We start from the raw sequence: 16,196 nt of genomic DNA on the forward strand, positions 1-16,196 counted from the left end.
ATTATGACCCTTTGTCTGTTTTACCAATATAGAAATAAAATGGTGTGAAGATTGTGTTTTCAACTCCTCATTAAATACAGGGTGGATCTTTGCTCGAACCTTAACAAAGGGAGTGTGGGCTGAGTTGATTATGTTTTCCCTACGACAAATGTATATTCACCTGAGTTTTCAAAATAATTTTAAAAATAATGCCAAATATTTTAAAAAATCAAATAAAACTTATTCAACCTGTAGAATCATTCGTAAAATTTCCAAACATCTGATCCTTAGCGTCACCTTGGATTTAGCTCTGGCTCATTTATCAATACATTGCAAAAAAGAGGTGGCGCCTGTGATTTACAGCCTTGCACAAGTTTTGGCTGAATTATGGACCTTTGTTGTTGTTTTTTTCACTTGATAATATTGAGTCCCAAAATGTTGTGTTCTTTTACTTCTCACTAACTACTGTGTGAATTTTGCTCAAAATGTCACAGTTAAATAACCTTAATTTGCAGATGATGGTAACAAAACGAATTATGGCTGTGACAAGTTTTGGCACAATTATGACCCTTTATTCGGTTTCATGTAGTTCGTGTGTTTGCTCAGCTCCTATTAATTCTCTAAAGACTTTATTTGAGACTTTGCTCAAACTTTCCCAGCTGAATGTGAGGAAGAAATTTTTTAATATTAAAGGGCATTTTGACTGCAACCAGTTTTGGCCCTTTTTGTCTGTTTTATAATATACAGTGGCTTTGTTTGTGTCCAAATAGTGTTATGGGGGCATCAGTGTCTCAGACACATTTCTAGTTAGTACATAATTACCACATACTATTGCATTTATTTTATTTTCATAATATATTTAAAACAAGCTTTATCTTGACTTTGGTATAGGTATCTTTATGCATAATCTGTTAGCCTTTCATCTTTACTAGTAGCAGATTATGTTTAAAAGCACTAACATATTGTCAATTTCTTTTATTGTTTTTGTAATGATTTTATTTTCATTGTTGTTGTACAATATTGCTAAAAATATTTTCACAGTTTTGGAAGAGTGGATTAAATGATTATTGATTTCTGTATAAATACATTGCTGTATTAACATTTGTCTGTAGAGTTTATTCTGTTGGTTAAATGTGTCACAGTGGTGTGGAATAGAATAGCAATGGTTGTGGATACATGGTTTTGTGGTGATATTTGACTCAAGAAATACCAGTAGTGGTCAATACAACAAATGTTTTTACAAGATGATTGACCTTTACATAGGTTTCAAAATTTGGAGGAAAACGTAATGTGAATTCCAGAAACTAACTCTTTGCAAAGTATTTTATTTTCAATTCTTTCTGCATTATTGTTTAGAGATATACTTTTCTATAAACTTAAAAAAACAACAACAAGCATTAATATTTTGTAATATTTATAAAATAATTTAAAAATATATTTTAAACTTTCTTCAGACCAGAGTATTATGACGGATGACAACGAGAAATCCACCCAGACGTTTACACAATCACAGAAAAAGCGCTTCGAACCGGCTTTGAACCACGACTTCATTCCGCCAAGCCTCCAGGAAAAAGGCATATCGCCACGACGACGTAGGGGCTCAATAGAAGACGAAACTGAATCCGAGACTGAGACAGAGTCCGAGACAGCAACCGAGTCTGAGACTGAAACTGATGACCGCCACAGCAGCATGGTCGTCATGGATGCTCAGAAACCACTGGCTCCTCATTTGACAAAAAAGGCAAAAGAAAAGACTCCAAGGACCCCAAAGAGCAGTCAAAGAGAATTTGAGACTCCGAGAGGTAAAGGTATGCGTGTTATACATGAAGGTCGTGGTGATGTGGAGGTGGAAGGTGACAGCGAGTCAAGCGAGACTGAGACAGACTCGAGTCCTTCCCCACGAGAGACTCTTGATAGACCCAGGAGGAAACGTCCAACCATGGCGATCATTGAGGTACAGGATGCAGTAGAGTTGGATGCCCGAAAAAATGAGGAATCAATGGAGGAGGAGCGACAGGTGGCTGTGCCTGCCATGACCAGAGAGAGTCTGAGGCGAATTGGCGAGGGAGAGGTGAGCAGTCTTGGTAGTTAACCCTTTGTATGCTGGAAAATTTGTCATCTGCTACACTGTCGTCTGCTGAATTTCTAAAATTAGCATTTTTTTTGAATTTTTTACAAAGAATACTATCAGAATAGCGAACAGTTTGGATCCTGATGAGACGCCACTTTCTGTGGCGTCTCACCTGGATTCAAACTGTTTGCAAAGGCCTTCCAATTCGGTTCCAGCACTGAATGAGTTAATAGGAGGCAGGTGTTAGGAGCTACATCTGTCAGTAGTTTGTCCATGGGTTTACAGTGAATTGTATGGACTATGACACAGTGTGATTTTATTTACAGCTACAAATATATACACATGATTGGTCAAGTCAGTGATTAAACATTCTCCTCTGGTAGCTTTTACTTTCAAATAGGGCCACTATTTCATATTCAATGATTTATATGAGATAGTAGCTTTAGCACAGTGTGTCAAGTTTCATGTAAAGACTTTAATCTGCTTAGATTTACATAATTTGCTATAGTTCCTTTATTCATATTAAATCTTCACCTATTTTCTAATGAATGTAATTTGTAGAATATTGAATTTTTGACTCACATTCTAAAAGCACAAGTTTTAAACATTAATGTGAAGGCTTGTCTGATATTAGTTCATTAGAGATATGATTCTTTTTTGTAAATCATTAACCCTTTATATGGTTAATTTACGGTTTATTTAACAAAAACTGAAGAGATTGTGTCTAGCGTTTGAAGTATGATCATATATTGCTGTGTCTAGCGGTTGAAGTATGATCATATTTTGCCTAGCGGTTGAAGTATGATCATATATTGCCAGTTCATCACAAGCGAGGGTGAGAGTGACCTCCCAGCTCCCTCCATCATGGTTGAGAGCCACGGGAAGACTGGCCTGCGCGTGCAGTGGTCGCTACCCCGGAGACCCGACCCTGTGTATGATCTGTTGCTGTATGTGGTCAACGTGGTCGGCACGAGATTCCAGAGTAGCATCAACAGCCACATCAGGTACAGGGAGGATGTCCTCTCAATTGTGGAATTTCACCTAAAATTGCAGTTTGCCTTTTAAAAATCTTCACCTTTTCTCGGTTTTGTTGAAATATTATTCCATAAAACAGAAGGCTAAACCCTTGCAATCAAGAAAGAAGCCCAGGGATATGTTTATAAATTAGAGCTGATGGATAGGGTAAAAATTGATCATTTTACATCGATAATTACATATATAGTATATAGTAACAAATGTATGTGGATATCTTTCTGCAATGAAGAGTGCCAATATTGCCTTTTAACCCTTTGCATGCTGGGGAATTTGTCGTCTGCTAAAATGTCATCTGCTGAATTTCTAAAATTAGCATTTTCTTCGATTTTTTTCAAAGAATATTATCAGAATAGGAAACAGTTTGGATCCTGATGAGACGCCACAATCTGTGGCGTCTCATCTGGATCCAAACTGTTTGCAAAGGCCTTCAAAATTCGGTTCCCGCACTGAAAGGGTTAACCTCCTGTTGTGCAAAATGTCCATTGGTACATAGCATGTAAGCCATTCATAATGCATTTCTAACTGCAAATAACATTAACGAAAAAAAATGCCATGGATCATAAATTTAGTTTCAGCAGCTTAGTTGTTAGTTTATGAATAATAATAGAAACTATAACGAAGAAAGCAATTCACAATAATTAATTACATTTTAATTTCAGTGTTTTGCATCAAGTATAAATGGAAAAAAAATCATCACGTTTGATTACATAATGTCTTTGGTGACAAACTTTACAAATACAAGTATTGATTGTTTTGGCAGTCATAGATTGTATTTAATTATGAAAGTGCTAACATGATGTCAGTGTTAGCATTATAGGATGAAAGTGTTTACATTTTGAAAGTGTCAACATTTTGGAAGTGTTTACGTTTTAAACATGTTTACATAATGAAACTATTTACATTATGAAACTGTTTACATTATTAAACATTATGAAACTGTTAACATTATGAAACTGTTTACATTATGAAAGTGCTGACATTATGAAAGTTTGTACATTAATTGTTTTCTGAATGATCCAAAATGTAAACTTTAGAGGTATATAATGATTGTAGATAACCACATGGCAATAATGTATACTGTTGGTGTGCCTAAATCATGCACATGTTTGACGCTATTTTAACAATACTACAAAAAAGTGGGAAACTTGGGGAAACACAAAATCTCACATAAATACAGTTAGGTTCACTATGCAAGCACATTTTGGAAAGATATTGAGAATTTGATACATGAAAAAGCATTATTAATTGCCTACATTGTTCAATAAAATAACTGAAAGTTTGAAAATTGTGTTTTTCATGTAATCTGTTTTCCAAAGTGATGTATTTAATGCAAAACAATGGAATGTTTTTTTTCTAGATAGATTGAATACAATTATAAATCAATAATCTTGATAAACTTATTTAACTGAGTGTGACTTGAAATGTAATTTAGGCTTTCAAGTACTTTTACAATGTTGCAATGTCTTTAAACACTTAAAAAAAACATTAATATGCAGAGGCATTAAACTGGCCATTGGTCTGAGGGAATGAATTTATACACTTGTTGATTACCATGATATTAACTAATTTATAAAATCAAACATGCACTACCTCATTTTTCTGTAGTCTGTCAACAGGCTGATAATTTGTTTTTCGTTTTTTATTTCAAAATTACTTCTTGAGATGTACTGCAAGACAATATCAAAGTTCCTTTTCTCTTCTGGCTGAATTATCATTGCATTTTAAGCAGATAAGAAAACGTAACTCTGTATAGTATAAGTACAGTAGAAGAAGTAGGATAGAGTTATCTCTATAACAATGATAAAATGATAATGCAGGACTGTAAACATTCTAATTTTTCAGTATTCCAATAAATACAAAAATCCTTTAATTTGCAGTTTTTCTTGTTATGAAAAAAAGCATTTAATGACAATTCAATTTTGATATCACATGATGCTTCCAGACATCAAAAGAGCATGGAGTGTATGAATGGTTTCCCCTGTATCATGTTTGTACATTTTGGGGTCATATAGACAAATAAGGCTTAAATGTAAAATGTAATTGCCCTATAAATACACACAAATGTCAGAGTTGTTAAAAATAAGATATCAGTATTTATCAAGGCCAACAACAAAAATATCACTGTTTGTAAATTGCTAATCTGGATTGGGTGGCAGATTTAGGACCTTGGTGGAATAAGGCACTTTACTGGCATATTATTTGCAACATTTTATTGAAGTTCGTTACTGTAAGTTTTGTTAATACCAGCAGAAAGGGTGTATTGGAGTTAGTCAGTCAGTTTACCCACATGATTTTTTTTCAGCAAACAACCATATTTCTCAATAAATAAAAGTGGTGGAACATTTTGAACGCCCCTCAAACTGGCAATTTAGATTTTAACCACATTGCAGTCATGTGACTTTTGGCAGCAGACACTAATAAGTTTGCTTTGCGTACCTGGAGCTTTCAAAATAGGATTTTCATTTATTTTTATGTTCTGTTTAAACAAAGAGCAAAAAAGCTATAGCAAAAATGATATAAATGTCAATTTTTACCAATTCAAATAAGAATATTATCTTGTTTTGTCCTCATTTTAAAAAAAAGTGAGAAGAAATCTATGTTTACTTTTCCTTATTTGCCTTTGAGCAGATACAGGGGTGCAAGGGAGATGGTGTGTGTGGGGGGGGATTACTTACCTTTGTGACAAAGTTCTAGATGTGTCCTGTTTTTATGCTGAGGTTACATTCTGATTTCAGTTTTGAGTGTAACCTGGTAGAGAAGGACAAGCAGGTGCGCGGTGTTCAGCATTGCTGGAACATGCAGAAAGGCAGTAACAAGCTTACTGTCAACGGCCTTGTACCTGGCCTCACCTACAGGTAGGTACTTGCTGGAACATGCAGAAAGGCAGTAACAAGCTTACTGTCAATGGCCTTGTACCTGGCCTCACTTACAGGTAGGTACGTGTGCAGCATTGCTGGAACATGCAGAAAGGCAGTAACAAGCTTACTGTCAATGGCCTTGTACCTGGCCTCACTTACAGGTAGGTACATGTGCAGTGGTATGACTGCAGGCATTGCTGGAACATGCAGAAAGGCAGTAACAAGCTTACTGTCAATGGCCTTGTACCTGGCCTCACTTACAGGTAGGTAGTTCAGCATTGCTGGAACATGCAGAAAGGCAGTAACAAGCTTACTGTCAATGGCCTTGTACCTGGCCTCACTTACAGGTAGGTAGTTCAGCATTGCTGGAACATGCAGAAAGGCAGTAACAAGCTTACTGTCAATGGCCTTGTACCTGGCCTCACTTACAGGTAGGGCAGCATTGCTGGAACAAGCAGAAAGGCAGTAACAAGCTTACTGTCAATGGCCTTGTACCTGGCCTCACTTACAGGTAGGTACATGTTCAGCATTGCTGGAACATGCAGAAAGGCAGTAACAAGCTTACTGTCAATGGCCTTGTACCTGGCCTCACTTACAGGTAGGTACATGTGCAGTGTGGAACATGCAGAAAGGCAGTAACAAGCTTACTGCCAATGGCCTTGTACCTGGCCTCACCTACAGGTAGGTACATGTGCAGTGGTATGACTGCTGGAACATGCAGAAAGGCAGTAACAAGCTTACTGTCAATGGCCTTGTACCTGGCCTCACCTACAGGTAGGTACATGTGCAGCATTGCTGGAACATGCAGAAAGGCAGTAACAAGCTTACTGTCAATGGCCTTGTACCTGGTCTCACCTACAGGTAGGTACATGTGCAGCATTGCTGGAACATGCAGAAAGGCAGTAACAAGCTTACTGTCAATGGCCTTGTACCTGGCCTCACCTACAGGTAGGTACATGTGCAGTGGTATGACTGCTGGAACATGCAGAAAGGCAGTAACAAGCTTACTGTCAATGGCCTTGTACCTGGCCTCACCTACAGGTAGGTACATGTGCAGCATTGCTGGAACATGCAGAAAGGCAGTAACAAGCTTACTGTCAATGGCCTTGTACCTGGCCTCACCTACAGGTAGGTACATGTGCAGCATTGCTGGAACATGCAGAAAGGCAGTAACAAGCTTACTGTCAATGGCCTTGTACCTGGCCTCACCTACAGGTAGGTACAGGAACATGCAGAAAGGCAGTAACAAGCTTACTGTCAACGGCCTTGTACCTGGCCTCACCTACAGGTAGGTACATGTGCAGTGGTACGACTGCAGGCTGTTTAATTGTAAGTATTTCAGTTTTTCGGAATTAGAGCAATCATAAAAAAGTTTTTTCTATCCAGAAAAATGTATGTAGCCTTGGTAGGATTTCAACTGTTTATAGAGTTTTAGCTTTTATGAAAAAAAATTGTGTAGTAAAGTTTATTTTTGTTAGGAAAATAAGGAGGGGAAAATATTTTATCCCACTTTTACAGCGAATTCGGTTGATTAAAGCCCCGTTGATTAAATTTCATCTATAATCAACGGCAAGGCTATAATCAATGGCACGAAATGACGTCATCAACTGCTGAACCTGGACTACTTTTTCCCACGCACCTCGTCACCTGTATTTGCCAAGTGCATCAATAATAAAAACACTCAAAAGTTTGTCAATCTTAATGACCTTAAAACAAAGAAAAGTAGCAAAAAAACGTGTTTTTTTTGTCATTTATTTTTATTAAAACCTCTAGTATTAGGTAAATTTAACACTATGCAAATAGGTTCTGTTGTTGTAGCTCCCCTTTGAAGAAGTCAGTTCGAGTTGCTCCCCTTTGACCGTAGAAAACAATCGTCTGGACCAAGAAATCCTGTGTTAATTTACAAGCTGTACTCGGATATGTGTCCATCTGATTTTTCTTCAAAGCATCTTTCCAACCTGGCAATACGCACAAATGACACTGCATCCCAGTGGTTCTTGCGTCAACAATTGGGTGTCAACAAGCTAGGTCAGATGCTGAAGGCCATGGCAAAAGACGCCGGCTTTCTCAAGCACAAGAGAATAACGAACCACTCAGTTTGCAAATTCCTGGTCAAAAAACTTCGAAATGCAAACATTCCACCCACTGAAACCATGGCCATAACAGGGCAAAAAATGTCCAGTCCATAACCAATTATTCCAACATATCTGTTGAACAGCAGCAAAAGTGTTCATTCTTGCTCAGTCCAGTAAATGTAACAATCCAACAGATTCCTCTTGTTCACCTTCATGCACCGAAACTATGGCCGAAATGCAGCCTAGACAACCACTGTCTACCGTCGAACAAGTTGATCTTGATGTTCGCCCCACCCAGTCACTTCACCAGCAAATGTCTTTCTCTAGTTCAAACAACTTTGCCTCACAATTCTTTGGTGCCACTTTCAACATTCAAAATGTATATAATTAGCTTAAATCCAAGTAATCTTTGTTATTTCGTCACGAAATAACCAATATTATAACAAAGAAGCAAATATTGTGCACCTCGTGATCGACTTGATGGTTTGTTATCGAAAGTGAATTGTGTGTGGTGTTAGGCTACGTTGTAAACAAATGTAGTTCCTTGTATATAACAACTTAATGTCATATTGATATCATAAAACTTTAAGATTTGCAATTCAATATGATTAAAATTGTAATTAATAACCCTCGACACTTTGTTACAGAACGATATTCTGATTTAAAAAAAGATTATTTGATCAGCGGTTATTTTTAGAACGCGGAGTAATACACTCGCCTTGGTTACACTACAGTCATTATCAAAGTACGACAAACACTCATGAAAACTTATTTTGTTTAAATAAAAAAAGTTTACTGAATAAAAAGTGGGATAAATAGAATAATAGGTCAGTGTTGATTATAGATCAGGTTTATCATGCTCGGCACGAAAACGAAAAAGCACTCGCCAAGGCTCGTGCTTTTTGTTTTCTAAGCCTCGCATGATAAACCTGATCTATAATCAACACTAACCTATTATTCTCTATTTATTACCCTCCATAGTTTATTAATTTGAAAGTTGAGTTTGAAAGTATAGCACGAAATATAGACCTATATGCAGATGGAACAATTTCTACTCAAACTTGATTTTAGTTCAACCTCTGTTCCAATTACTAAAGCATATGATTGCCAACTATGAGTTATTTATGTTCAGTACATCTTTCCATATTCGCTTCATTTGCGGACTGTTTGTGACTGCCAGCTATGAATTATTTGTGTTTTTTTTATGTCTGTCAAACTTTCTTTGACTTTGCAGACTGTTTGTGATTGCCAACTACACTCTGACCAAAGATCAGAGCAAGGATCAGCCGCTGTGTGAGATACAGACCATGTCCTCGGTCATCTACTACACAACTGTGGGGCCTCTGCAAGCCCCCAAGATACGTGTGGTCAGCGTAGACATGCATCAGGTACTGTGCACGTGTGGCTGGGGACATGATCTTAATGTTTCATTCTTTCAATAGAGGAATCCATGATTTGCCAGTTTCATGGCCTGCCAGCTATTGGTTTAATTTCCATTCCTCTTTGGTCACAAACATTTCCAAATGCTTATTTGAAATGCATGGGCTTTGTATAATTATTTAAACTGTCAAACATATGATATCAAAATTTGATGATTGGCTGTAATTGGAGATTAGTTTTAATATGATTGACTATGTGGAAGTGTCATACTGTTTTTCAATGTTAACTATTATTGTTCTGGCTGTTTAAAAAAAAAAGTACTTAAATAAATAATTAACATTAACTTTGGTGATATTGTTTACCAAATGGTGGGGTAATAGCACAAGTTTGAAAGTTTTTAAGAGGCATGACATAACGTTTAAGGCACATGACATTTGATCTCGTAGTAACACTGGAAATAAAAAACAGTCAAAGTAATATGGCTGTATTTTGAAAGGTTGAAAACAGTTTGTTTTTTTATCAGAATTATAATTTCACCATACTAGGTTATATTAAAAATAATATAATACATTTTTCTTTTATTAAATTTATTGGCCATGTAAAATGCAGTTTTGATTGTGATATCTTTGTAGGCCCTTCTAGAATGGGAGCCTCCAACAAAAATGCATGAAAATCTGACCTTAAAGGGTTACCAGATCTACGTGGACAACAAACCCCTCGGGAATCTCCGTAACAAGGACACGCGTCAGATGCTGATCAACAACATGGTGCCCGGGAAGACACTCAGTGTGTACGTGGTGGCCGTGACCCGTCAGGCAACCCTAGAGAGCAACCCCTCACGTGTGGTACACATCACCTGTCCCCGACAACCGCCCAATATCGTGGTGGCTCAGCAGCCCTCATATCGGCAGGGAACAGTGCTGATTTCTTGGGAACGCCCGAAAGGTCATACATTTGCAACGAATGAAGAGGATATCTCATTATATGGGTAGGCTTGTTGTATGTAATACAACATTGAGACTTGATGCCTGTTCGTAAAGTATCGTCCCAGATTTTGATGTGCAGTCCACACAGGCTAATCAGGGATGACACTTTTGGCATATATGAAATTTTTTATTGAAAAGAGGTCCGTTATAAATGAAAATATAGTGTTGGTGCAAAGTGTTTTCCCTGATTGGTCTGCACAGGCTGGTCTGCACAGGCTGGTCTGCACAGGCTGGTCTGCACAGGCTGGTCTGCACAGGCTAATCTTGGATGACATTTGAAACATATGCATTAAGCCCCCTTTTCCCAGAGAGCATTTTTTTTCTGACACAAATCCTGTAAGATGTTTTGATGTAAAACTTTTCAAGAAGATAAATCCCATGAAGTAAAGTGCATGCACAGCAACTCCTGCTTTCACAATAGCCAAGTTATTTCCCTCATAAATGGTCAATGATTTAATTTTAAAGCACATCAAATATATATTTTGTACTATGAGGGAAAGTTTGTTCTCTTTCAGTGTGTATGTTGATGGTAAATAGTTTGTTGTCTTTCAGTGTGTATGTTGATGGTAAATAGTTTGTTGTCTTTCAGTGTGTATGTTGATGGTAAATGGTATGGAGAGGTGAAGTCCAACAGTCTGGGCAACAAACAAGGCTACCAATTCATTCTGAATGACCTTAACCCTGAGCAGAGTTATGACATCAGTGTTAAGGCGATTGCGGGCTACAAGCGGGTTGATCCAGACGCCCAGCATGTGTTCTGTCTGAGTGAGGGACCGATGTCAAACGTGATCAATGTGATGGCCCCTGCAGCCCCTAAATCTCCCACTCTGCGCTTGGAGAGGCTGACCCCTGAGGGGATTGACGTGACCTGGCAGGTTCCCCAACAACATGGCGATGCCACCATATCTGTAAGATAGGGCCTAACGGTTGGCTTATAATCTCGTGTGATTATTGAATTGAAATCAGCACATATTTTATATTTCTGCAAAGGCGACAATTTAAAGACAAAATAGATCCATCACGTAAAAGTAATAAGATACATTGTTCACAATATAAGATATGCCTTTATACCGAGAATTCAAACAAATATGTTGCATTAACATATGTAAAATACTACTCCATTGTAAGAAACAGTAAACTTTTTGTTTACTGTATGTCTTTAAGAAAAACTGATACAAACAAATATTTGTTAAATCAATGTACATTGTCTCCTTATGTAAATTCTGTTTCGTTTCCAGGGTTACCAGATGTTGAAGAATGGTCGTCTGTATGGATCCATCATCCCGCCAGAGGTGAACTCTCTCAGTATCCGAGACATCTCCCTCGGCGACAAGGTCACCCTGCAGCTGATTGCCCTCACTGAACATCCTGTGGGCAAGATTGACCGCCGGACTGAACAGCTTCAGAAGGAGGCTGACCAGGAGCCCTCGGGTGAGTGGCAGACAAAATATTGGAAAGAACTAATATTGTTAGCAACTAGTATAGTATTTCAACTAACAAATGTAAAATAGCCCTGTTACTAAGACAAAGAGGTGGTCTATACTGGTGTCACCACAGATGTCCATCGGGCTGTTAATCTGTTTATAAACATTAACATCTGACAAAGCATTCACCACACTTTTACAGGTATAATATTCAAACTTGCATCAATTTGATCCTTACATGAAGTTGTGTATTTGCAATTTGTATAAACTTAAATTTAGAATTGCTAAAGTTACGCTGTTGTGGAAAGCAACTATGACAAGCTCTTGTTCAGAAGTCTTATTTTCTGTTTTGATGTTACATTTGAGAAGGTTTTAGTTTTGTTTATGCTGTTCATCTAATTTCTGAAATAGCCTGCTTATATTCTTTTGCTTACTCACTCTTGTTTAGCACGAGGCATAAATAAAGACACACAAAAACTGTTCATGTACACGGGTGATGTAAAATCAAGAGATATATCTGAAATCAAACCACACACAAGTGAAGCCTTTGCTCAAACTGGCGATGCTGAAGATTCTGACAAGATAGGTGATGTCCGCGCTATGTGTGGCGTAGTGAGCTAGCTTGGATTTGCTACCAAATAGGATGTGATGGTTCAGAGTTTCTTAACCCTTTGCATGCTGGGAAATTTGTCGTCTGCTAAAATGTTGTCTGCTAGTTTCTAAAATTAGCATTTTCTTTCATTTTATTTCAAAGAATACTATCAGAATAGCAAACAGTTTGGATCCTGATGAGATGCCACGTTCTGTGGCGTCTCATCTGGATCCTAACTGTTTGCAAAGGCCTTTTAAATTCGGTTCCAGCACTCAAAGGGTTAAGAGTTTCAAGCAAGATGGTCATAACTTCCATATTTACAGAAAATTGCTTATAATAATTATACTTAAAAGTTAGTGGCATGAATCAAACACCTTCTTAATCTTCACTGGTATAGCCTCTAAGCATTTAAAATTTTGCCTTATCTTTTTTATTTGAGTTCAAAACTAAATGATTTTACAAGGTGAAAGTTCTTTCCTTTATGAATAACAAATGTGTATGTTATTAATATTCAAAATTGTACATGTTCATAATATTTTAAACATAACTTTGTGCTTTACTATTTTTATACGGATACAATTTAACTTGAAAACATTGGGGGAATACCATTACAGATATGATGAATGGAAAAGTATATTTACAGCGTACCAACTGCTATAGTGTGTGTTTTATTATATAGTCAGATATTCTTGAATTGATTATATTCAGATTTTTAGTGAATATTTATAAGAATTCTGCAAAACACTGCTATTTTTTTTGACAGAACAATCTTTTAAGCTTATAGTATAGTTAAACTCTTGGTAAATGGACTTGGTTTGTATGTTCTTGCCATGAGTTTTATTGTACTGGAAGGTTTGCTGTGTGTGATTGTGTGTGCTGTAGCTTTCTTAAAAGTACAGTATGCCTTTTAGGGATTTTTATAATGCATTCTGTTGAGCTGAAATGTTAGATAGTAATATTTCAATATAAGAGTGGTATTTAGACTTTTCAAAGTTTGTGTTTTTTTTACAATAATTTCATTAGCATTTTAACATTTAATAAAATATATATGTTAAATTGTCCATTTAAAATTGACCTTATATTTTGTTAATTAATATTATGTGATATAACAGTTTACAGGAGAAATTGCTCTTCCATGATAAACTCCCCAGATATTGCATCAAATATTTAATTTACAAAAATATAAATGCAGTGTTACACACATAGAAATATACATAAGTTTATTACATTTATAATTACATGTATATTTTTATAAATACTTGAGTGTTGTTATGAGTAGCTTAGTGTGGGCCAGTATACACTCTTGTATAAATACTTGAGTGTTGTTATGAGTAACCTAGTGTGTACCATTATACACTCGTGTATTTTGTTGAACAAGGTCTATGTGGTTTATTTACTAATGTTCATTCGTTCTTATTTGAAACCTTGTTGAATATTTATTTATTCATGTTGAAAAATGTAAGCACACCCAACAGTGCTCCAGTTGTTTGCAGGAATATATAGTAACAATGTAGGAATATATAGTAACAATGTAGGAATATATAGTAACAATGTAGGATCTTCTGGTAGTGATGTTTCCTGATTCCAGTACTAAAACTAATGTGTTTATTATTAGGGCACCTACGTGCATTCATGCATAAAGATCAATGGTTTGGAGCTACTCTGTATAATTATATATTTCAGAATGCATATTGAGTATGTATATATCTGTAGCAGATATATAACCAAAATGACAAGGAAAACAAATTTATTTTAAAAATTAACCTACCCTAATATTATTGGTAATGCAGATTCGCACAGGATAATACATGTTTATATTTAAGGGAAATACTGTAAAATGCTCATATAAATTTGAAGATGTTTGTTTTGTTTGTCTTAGTGATCTATACTTTACTAATTTACTAAAGGATAAAAGATGTGCCTTAGCTATGCAATGATGCCGTTGGACCATTATGACTGATGTGATATGTTTTATAGTGGGTTGGACCATTATGACTGATGTAATATGTCTCACATTGGGTTGGACCATTATGACTAATGTGATATGTCTGAAAGTGGGTTGGACCATTATGACTGATGTAATATGTCTCACAGTGGGTTGCACCATTATGACTAATGTGATATGTCTGAAAGTGGGTTGGACCATTATGACTGATGTGAAATGTTTTATAGTGGGTTGGACCATTATGACTGATGTAATATGTCTCACAGTGGGTTGCACCGTTATAACTAATGTGATATGTCTGAAAGTGGGTTGGACCATTATGACTGATGTGATATGTTTTATAGTGGGTTGGACCATTATGACTGATGTGATATGTTTGACCATTATGACTGATGTTATATGTCTCACAGTGGGTTGGTCCATTATGACTGATGTAATATGTCTGAAAGTGGGTTGGACCATTATGACTGATGTGATATGTCTGACAGTGGTTTTGACCATTATGACTGATGTGATATGTCTCACAGAGGGTCGGACCATTATGACTGATGTAATATGTCTCACAGTGGGTTGGACCATTATGACTGATGTGATATGTCTGAAAGTGGGTTGGACCATTATGACTGATGTGATATGTCTGACAGTGGTTTTGACCATTATGACTGATGTGATATGTCTGACAGTGGTTTTGACCATTATGACTGATGTTATATGTCTCACAGTGGGTTGGACCATTATGACTGATGTAATATGTCTGACAGTGGTTTTGACCATTATGACTGATGTGATATGTCTCACAGTGGGTTAGACCATTATGACTGATGTGATATGTCTGACAGTGGTTTTGACCATTATGACTGATGTGATATGTCTCTAAGTGGGTTGGACCATTATGACTGATGTGATATTTCTCACAGTGGGTTGGACCATTATGACTGATGTGATATGTTTTATAATGGGTTGGACCATTATGACTGATGTAATATGTCTCACAGTGGGTTGCACCATTATGACTAATGTGATATGTCTGAAAGTGGGTTGGACCATTATGACTGATGTGATGTTTTATAGTGGGTTGGACCATTATGACTGATGTAATATGTCTCACAGTGGGTTGCACCGTTATGACTAATGTGATATGTCTGAAAGTGGGTTGGACCATTATGACTGATGTGATATGTTTTATAGTTGGTTGGACCATTATGACTGATGTGATATGTTTGACCATTATGACTGATGTTATATGTCTCACAGTGGGTTGGTCCATTATGACTGATGTAATATGTCTCACAGTGGGTTGGACCATTATGACTGATGTGATATGTCTGACAGTGGTTTTGACCATTATGACTGCTGTGATATGTCTGACAGTGGTTTTGACCATTATGACTGATGTGATATGTCTGACAGTGGTTTTGACCATTATGACTGATGTAATATGTCTCACAGTGGGTTGGACCATTATGACTGATGTAATATGTCTGACAGTGGTTTTGACCATTATGACTGATGTGATATGTCTCACAGTGGGTTGGACCATTATGACTGATGTGATATGTCTGACAGTTGTTTTGACCATTATGACTGATGTGATATGTCTCACAGGGGTTGGACCATTATGACTGATGTAATATGTCTCACAGTGGGTTGGACCATTATGACTAATGTAATATGTCTCACAGTGGTTTTGACCATTATGACTGATGTAATATGTCTCACAGTGGTTTTGACCATTATGACTGATGTGATATGTCTCACAGTGGGTTGGACCATTATGACTGATGTGATATGTTTTATAGTGGGTTGGACCATTATGACTGATGTAATATGTCTCACAGTGGGTTGCACCAT

General features: G+C 36.8%; 1 protein-coding gene across 1 annotated transcript in view; it reads left to right on the plus strand.

The window, feature by feature from the left end:
- Positions 1 to 16,196, plus strand: part of LOC127831684 (uncharacterized) — a 126,025-nt gene that overhangs the window by 53,355 nt on the left and 56,474 nt on the right. The window contains 8 exon segments of the mRNA XM_052356705.1: positions 1,434 to 2,050; positions 2,870 to 3,054; positions 5,821 to 5,940; positions 9,253 to 9,406; positions 10,031 to 10,386; positions 10,974 to 11,292; positions 11,623 to 11,815; positions 12,257 to 12,394. Coding sequence (XP_052212665.1) covers positions 1,434 to 2,050; positions 2,870 to 3,054; positions 5,821 to 5,940; positions 9,253 to 9,406; positions 10,031 to 10,386; positions 10,974 to 11,292; positions 11,623 to 11,815; positions 12,257 to 12,394 — 2,082 coding nt within the window.

The sequence above is a fragment of the Dreissena polymorpha genome, chromosome 5 (genome assembly GCF_020536995.1).
Source record: "Dreissena polymorpha isolate Duluth1 chromosome 5, UMN_Dpol_1.0, whole genome shotgun sequence".
Classification (NCBI taxonomy): Eukaryota; Metazoa; Mollusca; class Bivalvia; order Myida; family Dreissenidae; genus Dreissena; species Dreissena polymorpha.